Source organism: Passer domesticus, chromosome 1 (genome assembly GCF_036417665.1).
Source record: "Passer domesticus isolate bPasDom1 chromosome 1, bPasDom1.hap1, whole genome shotgun sequence".
NCBI classification, from domain to species: Eukaryota; Metazoa; Chordata; class Aves; order Passeriformes; family Passeridae; genus Passer; species Passer domesticus.
This window is the reverse complement of record NC_087474.1, coordinates 129,458,076-129,467,726: the sequence shown is the minus strand read 5'-3', so window position 1 is coordinate 129,467,726 and position 9,651 is coordinate 129,458,076. Positions and strand designations below refer to the sequence as shown.

General features: G+C 46.4%; 1 protein-coding gene across 1 annotated transcript; it reads left to right on the top strand.

Moving 5' to 3' along the window:
* The first annotated feature begins 1,072 nt into the window (after positions 1-1,072).
* On the top strand, positions 1,073-8,718 carry RPL7 (ribosomal protein L7). Its single transcript, XM_064389265.1, has 7 exons — positions 1,073-1,198; positions 2,270-2,372; positions 3,065-3,231; positions 3,882-4,019; positions 4,392-4,501; positions 5,602-5,812; positions 8,654-8,718. Exons 1-6 carry the CDS (start codon positions 1,185-1,187, stop codon positions 5,808-5,810), a joined length of 741 nt encoding a protein of 246 aa, XP_064245335.1. The 5' UTR covers positions 1,073-1,184; the 3' UTR covers positions 5,811-5,812; positions 8,654-8,718.
* The last annotated feature ends 933 nt before the right edge of the window (positions 8,719-9,651 follow it).

Sequence of the window (9,651 nt, the reverse complement as noted above, 5' to 3'; positions counted from 1 at the left end):
AGCACTCTCAATAATGTTCTCAGGCATTAGCGGTGTGCGACATCCCTGCGTGCTGTTAACAAAACAGTAAACGCGGAGCTCGGCATTCCTTATCCCCAGCCCTGCTGTCTGTCTACACGGTTTTTTACACTTTGCTGCTAAGAGTTCCCCCAATTTCCCTTCTTCCCGTGCGTGTGCAATGATGTGCCGGTGTCTCCCAGGGTGATTTTAGGAGCAGGGGTGGCCGCGCACGGATGGGACCCTTCCCGTGCTGAGCTGCTGCGCTGGGCAGCGCTGCTTCCCGGGCCGCCCTCCCTTCCCCACAGCGGGTTTGATTCCGCACGGCGAACCGAAAACATGCCCAGCCTGATGAAAACCCCTCCCGGCAGAAACGCGGCCCGTGGTTCCCTGCAGGATCCCGCGGGCGGCATTCCCGCCCCGCTGAGCCCCGTTCCCGCCGCGGTGCTGGGCGCGGGCGGGAGGTGGCGTCCCGCAGGAATTACGGACGGGGATCGGGCTGAGACGGGAAATCCTGCCGCACACACGGCGGCTGGCAGCCCCAGAGCTCGCCCGCAGCTCCTGCGGGGAAGGCCGGCCCTGGTGGCGGAGCGGCTCCCGCCCGGGCCGGGACACGGCCGGTTCTGGGATACAGCCGATCCCGGGACACGGCCGGTTCTGGGATACAGCCGATCCCGGGACACGGCCAATACTCCGGGAACTAGCCGGTGCCCGGGCCACTGCCAGTGCTCGGAAAACAGCTGATGTCGGGACACAGCCCGATCCCGGGACACAGCCCGATCCCGGGACACGGCCGATCCCGGGCACAGGCGATCCCGGGACACGGCCGATCCCGGGCACAGCCCAATCCCGGGACACAGCCCGATCCCGGGACACGACCGATCCCGGGCACAGCCCAATCCCGGGACACAGCCCGATCCCGGGCACAGGCGATCCCGGGGCACAGCCCAATCCCGGGACACAGCCCGATCCCGGGCACAGCCGGCTCCAGCCCCGCTGGGCGGAAGCAGTTCCCGGACACTTTTACGTCAGGCACTCGCAGGACAGCCCGGCGCTCGCGCTGCGGTCAGGCACAACGGTGGACGTCCAAACCCGGGGTCCTGCCGGCGGGCAGGGCCTCGCCTGCGCGGGCGAATGAGCTAAGAGCGCGCCGCGCACGCGCACGCCCCTCTCTTCCGGCGCTGACCATGGCGGACAAGGAGTGAGTCCCGTCCCGCCCGCCGCCATCCGCCGCCATCCGCGGCCGCCGCGCCGCCCGAGCGCTGCCCACACCGCCCCCGGGGCCGCCGCGCCTCCGCCGGGGCTGGGAGCGGTGGGAGGGAAGGGATCGGCGCGGCGAGATGGAGCCGCCAGCGGCCCGGCCCATCCGCGGGCGGCGGCTGCGGCCTCGGGCGGGGTGGGGAGGGAGAGCGGGCCCCGAGCGCTGGGAACGTGGGGCCGGGCGGCGAGTTCCTCGGGCGAGCAGGGCTGGGCTGGGGCTGGGGCTGGGGCTGGGGCAGGCAGTGATTGTCCGCCGGGCGGGTGCAGGCGCTCGCCAGGATGGTTGTGGCGCTGTAAGCCCCGTTGTGACAAGTTCTGTAGTGTCTTAAAGAGTTTAAAATCTCCGGGGCAAGGGGGAACGGGGCACAAAGGGATGTTGGAGAAGCTCTGCCTGAAGTTGAGGAGGAGCTTCCCCTCCTGACGGGTGACCACGCACTGGAGCAGGTGTCCCAGAGGGGTTGTGGGGCTGTTCAGAGCCACATCTGGGTGCTGTCCTGTGCCGTGTGCAGGAACGATCCTGCCTGAGCATGGAGGTCGGACCAGATGAGCCACTGTGGTCCCTTCCAGCATCACCCACTCCGTGGTAGTCTGAGGAAGTGGAGAGTCCTGTCAGATGAATTTCACAGTGCTGCCTGTGAAATAAGCTCTTCCTGCTCAAGCAGCTGTTGAAGTGTTCATTGATCACAGAGAAGTTATCCTGAAATGACTTTGTTTTCGTACCAGCTGTAGCAAAGTAGGGCAGGTCTTTGCAGTTATGGTTGTGTGCAGCTCTGGCTGGTCTGCCAGGGTTTCTTGTCAGGCCCAGACTGTGAATGGTGCAGGGAATCACCCAGTTCAGTGCCAGGGATGCTGTCCCAGGCCTGGGAGCACTGAGGATGGGGAAGATGCAGTGAAGTGGCTCAAGGTAGCAAGGCCTGCACACGTGCTGTCTTTGAGAGTTCGGATGTTTGTCACATGTGCTGTCACTGAGTTTCCTTCCCAGCTAAAAGCTTTTGTTTCTGCTCCCACCTAGAGCAAAGAAGGTGCCCTCTGTGCCCGAGAGCCTGCTGAAGAAGCGGCAGGCCTATGCGGTCATGAAAGCCAAACGTCAGAAGAAGATTTTGGCTATAAAAAAGGTGAATATCCTCTGGTCCCTTGACTCAGATTGTTTATCTGCTGCAGTGATGCAGTACAGAAAGTCACAGGTTGTTGGTATTTTGTTAAAGTTTTGGACTAAAATGGGCTTTTAGTGGCTGATAACAAAGTTCTGGGCAGAGTTTTGGGTGAAGTGTACAGCTGTCTGTAACACAGGGGACAAGAGTTTAGAGCCTTTGTGAGGGGCAGCTTGGTGTGATCAGAGAATCCCAGAGCTGTGGGGGGTTGGAAGGGGCTTTAAAGATCCTCCAGCTCCAACCCCTGTGCCATGGGCTGGGACACCTTCCACCTTCCTGGTTGTGCAAAGATCCAATCCAGCCTGGCTTTGAACACAGGCTGGCCCATCCACAGCTGCCCCGGGCAGCCCATTCAGTGCCTCACTGTCTTCACAGCACAGCATTTCTTCCTTATGTCTAACCTAAATTTTCCCTCTTTCCATTTGGACCCATTACTCTTCATCACCACAGTGCTGCTGAAGAGTCAGGAATGATAACATTGTTGCTGTGTAACAGCCTGCCAGGTTCTCTGGAGCGGCACTGAGGGTTGTTCTGAGCTGTGTGACACTGGTCTGTGTTACCTGGGGGAAGTTGTAGAGCACGGCATGTTGCTTGAAGGTGATTTTCACGTGTTAAAAAGCATTTTCTAACTTGAAGCAATTTCCAACTCGTTGCAGTACCGCAAGGCACAAAGGAAGCTGATCTACGCGCGCGCCCAGGCGTACCACAAGGAGTACAGGCACATGTACAGGCAGGAGATCCGCATGGCCAGGATGGCCCGCAAAGCTGGCAATTACTACGTGCCAGCTGAGCCAAAACTGGCATTTGTGATCAGGATAAGAGGGTAAGGCTGGCTACAGGTACAAGCGATTTTATGTTCCAAAGTACTGAAGTTGGCTTTCCTGTTACCTCTCTGTTTTGAGGGCTCAAATACATTAACAAGGTAAAGCTTTGTACAAGTGGCTTGAGAAGTTGTTGGTAGATATTGTACATGCCCTTGAGGTGTGTTTAATTAAGGGCTAAATCGTTTTGCTGCCTACTGTCTTTAGGAATCCCTGATTTTTAAGAAGCCAAGGCTGAAAATACATGCAGACAGCTACTCTTTCTCACATTTAACTTGATAAAATTACATGCCCCTATTCCCAAACATTCTACTGAGCTGTTCCTCAAGTGTTTGTTTTGTTCTACTCTGGTAAAGTGTTACAGAAAACTAAAAAAAAAAAAGTATGGTTGAAAGAATTATGTTCACGACAGTGCAAAGCTAGTTCAAAATTGTTTCAGTATAATACTGAGTGCTTTTTATGGAAATGGATGTTTTAACTTCATACTAAAATATATTGCAATAGTAAGTTCATTTACTAAGCTTGCTCTGTGTAATTCATGAAATGTGTTTTCGTATGGGAGCAGTGCTGTTGTGTTTTGAGATTGTTTTTTAACCTGATACCCAGTGTTTCTGGGGTGTTGATAATTCAGGCTGTTCACTTTCTTCTCCAGTACCAATGGTGTCAGCCCTAAGGTTCGCAAGGTTCTGCAGCTTCTTCGCCTGCGGCAGATTTTTAACGGCACCTTTGTGAAACTCAACAAAGCCTCTATCAACATGTTGCGGATTGTTGAACCCTACATTGCCTGGGGGTGAGTGAAAGGCCCAAGGCCCAGTTATATCAAATCAGGGTGCAAGTGTTGAGCTGGTTTTGCATTTTGCTGTGCTAGAGTTGCAGGGTTTTTTGTCTTCTGTGTGCTTTCCTGTCTTTGAATTGAAACTGTGGTTAAGGCAGTGCTTTAAAGGTAATGGCTGCTAGGTGTGATTGCACTCTCGTACTGGTGTTCTTGGGAACTGGGTGTGAGATTTGCTTCTCTCTTGCTTTTGTGTTTACATGTGGGACACACTGAAATGATCTTTAATTGTTTGGTATTGAAGACCAAGTCAGGGGTGTTAAAGTTACCCTGAAATGAGGCTTGCTAAGACTTCAAATTCTTTTTTTGAACGTGACTGTTTTGTTTCAGTTACCCCAACCTGAAGTCCGTGCATGAGCTGATCTACAAGCGAGGTTACGGCAAGATCAACAAGCAGCGCATTGCCCTGACTGACAACCGCCTGATCCAGAAACGCCTTGGTAAATGCTGCTGGGCAAAACGGGGAGCCAGCTGTGTGTCTCAGGGGGATCAGTGCTGAGCTGGCAACTGTCCTTCCGTGTCACTGGAGCTGTGATCTCTGCTTCTGTCCTAATTGTTTAATACAAAGCAAGCTGGAAGTAACTTCCATCACAAAGTATTGAAAACAGGTGTAAAGAATCAAATTTTAGCCTTTTAAATTTGTAATGTTAAATGTAAACTCCTTGACCTTTATGGGGTCAGTAGGTCTTTGAGTAAAGAAAAAGTGCTGTAGCATGAAAGAGTCATCATAGCTTTGAACTTTCAGACTTTATTATTGGGCAGTTTCTCTTTGACTTTTGTGATCTGGTAAACAGATTTTCTAAACTTTTTGAAAGAACTAGGTAGTGATTTGTGTATTCAGTAAAAGCAAAGCGTGGTGAACAGTTGGGATACGGGCTGCTCTGGGAAGCTCCCTTCTCTTGCAGTGATGCCAGAATTAGTGAAAGTGACCACTCAAGTCTCTCCCCTTTTTTGGCACTTGGATTTGCATTTCCCTTCAGATTAGGCTGTGTCATGCATGTTTCTTTTCCTGTGCAGTAGCTAAGCATCCGAAAGGTACATCTATTCTGTTGTGATCTCTTTTTAGCTCTGTGTTTTACAAGAGTCAGCTTGTAACATATTGCTGAAGACTCTGGAAAAGCATTAAGGAAACACACTGTAGCATTTATTCAGCAGCCTGACTTAGTAGCTAGTGAGTTTCCCTGAGTTACACATTGCAGTAGTTCAGGTGTATTTAACCTAGCTTTTCTCCAAGGAGCAGTGTTTTCCTAAGATTCGGTGTGTGCGGGTTGTTTTTTGTTGTTCCTCACTGCTGGCAGCAAATATTTAACAGTTGAAACTGATGACTCTTGCCAAGTATGGCGTCTAAATGTTGACTTGGCTGCAGTTAATCCATTTTAATTGGAAAAGTCAGTCATTCAGTTTCATGACAAAGTAAGTGGTTTCTGACTTCCTGAAGTTTATCAAAATAAGTAGACATGACAGTAACAACGTGATAATTTTTAGTTTGTTATTGACCAGTGCCTCTGAAGTCTTTCTGAAAACTGTGTCTGAATTTTAGGAAAGCTTGGCATCATCTGCATGGAAGATGTGATCCATGAAATTTACACTGTTGGCAAGAACTTCAAAGTTGTGAACAACTTCCTTTGGCCCTTCAAGTTATCCTCTCCTCGGGGTGGAATGAAGAAGAAAACAATCCACTTTGTGGAAGGTGGAGATGCTGGTAACAGAGAAGACCAGATCAACAGACTCATAAGGAGAATGAACTAATGGTGAGATACTGCCCAAGGCTGTCAACTGTTCAGCTCTGCAGGCTGCTGGCATTTGTCAGACATTCAAGTTTCAAAGATGCTCACTCGTTCTTGGGTGGTACCTACAGTATAAAGCTATTTGAACAGTATAGTGTTCTGGTTTTATTTTTGAAGTCTTGCTAAAGCTTAAACATTTAGAAAGTTAAATTGTCAGTGTCACTGATACGTTTAGGAAATGGCAAACGTTACCAATAATTTGTTTTAAAGCCTTATTTGGTTTTATGTTGGGAAGCCTTGAGATCTTGGCTAAGACTTTTAAGCCTCATTAGTAACCTGTTCATATGATTGAAATTTTGTGATTGCAAGTACCATATTTTTTTCAGGTTTTCTAGAAAAGCCTGATTAGGACTGGTCTAAATTTTCAGATTGTTCAAGCTTCAGAATGATTCATTTAAAGCTTTCATGTATAGTGACCAAGCTGGTAATTTTGAAAGACTGATTTGCCCATTTGAGTAGTCTGTCCTTTAGAAATGAGAAGGTTTATTAACACTTGAAGTGATTTAACAGTGACTGCTGAGTCCTAAAGTTAGGACCTACTCCAAACAATGTCTTATGAATTGTTGTCACTGTGCTGTTCCTGCTTTGGTGAGAAGTCTCTGCCATTCAAAGCCAACACTTTTTTCACAGTTCTTGTACTTCACTTTGCTTTTTAGACACTCAGCTACCTTCACTGTTGCCCATATCTTAGTTTCAGTCAAATATCTTTTTGGTTTGACAGGTATGCTGGAATTTAAGAAAACTTCTTTGTCTTAAAGATGTTTGGAAAGGATATCAAACAAAAACCTAATTTTCCCCAAACAAATTCCTTCAAAGTCAAAATGGCTTTTTTGGTTGGCTTGTTAGGACTTGATGTAGGGTTTTTGTTTGGTTGTTTTTAATGGGGTTCTGTTTTTTCTTTTAGATCAGGTACACAGTTTTCATGTGAATTTCTAGCTTCAGAGGATTGGTACATAAAAATGGGTAGTGTTGTGACTTTACAGTTTAAAACAGTTCCATTTGGATGATTCAGAAATTAAATTTTCTGAAATTTGGAAATTAAAGTTTCTGAGGGGAAGGAAGTTTTATGTTGTTTTGTTCTGGGTTTTATTTTTCCCCTCAAGTCTTTTAAAAATAACTCTTATGGCCAAGCAAATTGAGCTCATTGGGGTCTGCTTTCTGTCCAAAGAGCTAAAGGAGATCTAGGAAATAATTTCCATTTGATTGACAGCTTTTGACAGCTTGAAGCTTTTTTTGTAGGCTGCTGATTTCCTCAGTTCAAGCACCTTGCATGTTGTGTTGTTATCTCCCATCTGTGAAGTCTGCTAGCAGAGTTTTAAAGCACTGCTTACGTGGCATGTGGAAATTCCAACTTCAGGAAAATACTTCCCTACTGGGGACAGTGTTCTTGAAAAGCTTTTTAGCTCAACTATGGGAAGATGTTGGTAACTCTGAGAAGCAGAATTGCTGTAACGTTAGGTGCCTGGGGTGATGTTAGATTATTCTTGTAGAAATTTTGCTGCTGGTGGCAGAAACTTGAAAGTTCAGTACTGGCAAATGTGTCCTTGAAGTTAGTGCATAGCCAAGGCTGAGGAGGACTGTATGCTCCTGTGACTTCTGAGCATGATGCTGTTTTTAATTGAAACACTGCAGCTTTTCTGTCAGTGTAGATCCTTTCTCCTCTGTCTTCCCTGCTGAAGGAAAGACATATACATCTGGTATACACTACAACTGGTAGTGTTGTTTTCAGGAACCTTCCTAGAGATGGGAAGCTTCTAGTTCACTATAGCAGTTGTAAATGCCTGAGAGAGTGGTGTATTGGTAGAGAGTCAAGGGATATTCATTTATCAGGTTGCTCATGTTTTTCACTGGACTTGTAGCTCAGCATCCCATATAAGTGGCATACATTAGAGATTTACTTCATCTTTTAATTTGGGAAGTGACCTTGCAGTTTCTTGTGTTAAGCTTATAAGCAGTTATTACGCTTTTCCTGCAAACTAAGTTTAAGGTAACTGATTGTTCTCGTCTCTTCAACTTTCTTTTCCTGCTGTTGTGAATAGAATGAATGTTTAAAATTCAGTAGCCTACATGTACAAAATAGAAGAATATTGTCGTTTCTACTGAGATCATGGGCAAACTAGAGTAAGAGGTTCAGGTGACATACTGGCAGTACTGTCCAGGTAATGTCATTATGAACTGCAGTGTATCTGAAGAAGAGTATTCCTCTTCCCTACAAGTAGATAGTTTCCTGCTGTTTGTCTTTATTTCTTCTTCTATTTGATATTTATTTCTTAAGTGGTAGTCTCAAGTGAATGAAAAAAAGGCTTCCAGTACTGATTCCTTTGTATAGACTGGAAGGAAAGAGCATAGTACTTGGAAGCAAATGTTGACAATCAGTATTGGCAACATACTGAATTTCATCAATTTTTCAAGCAAACTTTGCAGGAATTGGACCCAAGTCAGCTTTTTTTGCTTTCATTTTTGTATGCAAACAGTCTCTGACATGTGCCAAAAAAGAGAGTGCAGCAAAAGTTGGAATATGCACAATGTCTTGGCATGTCTTTAAATGTCAAGTATAGGTATCAGTGGTTCAAGGTAGAAATATTTATCCTGTTAGGTCTGGTACTCAAAATCTTTGTTTTCAGTGAAGAGATGTTAATTTAGAAATTAATTACTGTGTGTGAGACTACTGCAGTCTTAAATCCAGTGATATAAAACAAATGTGTTTTCAGCCAAAACTATAAAAATGAATTAGTTTTTCATGTGGCTAGAGTTGTTTCAGATCTACATGTGCCTAATGATACCTTTTTCTTCTTTGCCTTGCAGGTAAAGATGCCCAGCTGCAATGTTTCAGAGTCTGGTCTGTTAATAAAACAATCTTGCACAAAACAGTCTGTTTTCTTGATTGGTCTCTTTTTGTGATCCTCTTTCAGAAGTGGCAGCGTTTGTGAGATTCAGTTTAGAGTCTCATGTTTCAAAGAGCCATAGTTGGAATTAGCAGTAGATGTGTGTATGTAAATACTGCTTAACCTTCATTTGGAGGAAGAAAATTTGGAAGGATTTGTGCAGGTAACAGATGAGGTTTGAGTTGCAACAACAAATGACAAACTGAGCTGTGTGCTGTTGTTGAGTGGGCAGGGTTCCTGCTTAGTTGTAGTGCACCAGAAAGCTGTGTGAAAATCTTTCAATGTAAAGAAGCAGCAAGTGTAAATCTGTTCTTAATGGCTTAAGGTCAGAATATAATAGAGTGGCCTATGTTGGAAGGGATCTTAAAGGTAAAATCTAGTTTCAATGCCCCTACCGTGAACACCTTTCACTAAACCAGGTTGTTCAGAGCTCAGTCCAACCTGGCCTTGACCACTTCCTGAATGGGGCATCCAGAGCTTCTCTGGGCAGCCTGTTACAGTGCTTCACCATCCTCACAGTAAATAATTTCTTCCTAAAATCTAATAAAACCTACTCTCAGTTTGAAGCCATTGCACCTTGTCCTGTCACTACATACCCTGGTAAAAAAAATCCCTCTCCATCTTTGTTGTAGGCTCCCTTCAGGTGCTGGAAGGCCACAATCAGGTCACCCTGAAGTCCTCTCTTGTTCTTTTAGCCATTCCTCATGGGAGAGGCACTCCATCCCCCTCATCTTCCTAATGACCCTCCTCTGGACTGACTACGTTTGGTTGCTGTCCTTCCAGTGCTGGGGACCTCTGAGCTGGATAATTACGTCCAGCTTTGAACATCTTCGGGTATTTTTTTTCTAAGGAAGCATAAAATACTTAATATAATAGTAATTTTTTTCCACATTCAACGTAATCACCCAAATTAATGAT

Bases quoted from the DNA above. Each gene is read 5' to 3' on its own strand.
- RPL7 (XM_064389265.1), top strand. The intron at 3,232-3,881 runs GTAAGGCTGGCT...TTTCTTCTCCAG, and splicing joins TTTGTGATCAGGATAAGAGG to TACCAATGGTGTCAGCCCTA. The intron at 4,502-5,601 runs GTAAATGCTGCT...TCTGAATTTTAG, and splicing joins CCTGATCCAGAAACGCCTTG to GAAAGCTTGGCATCATCTGC.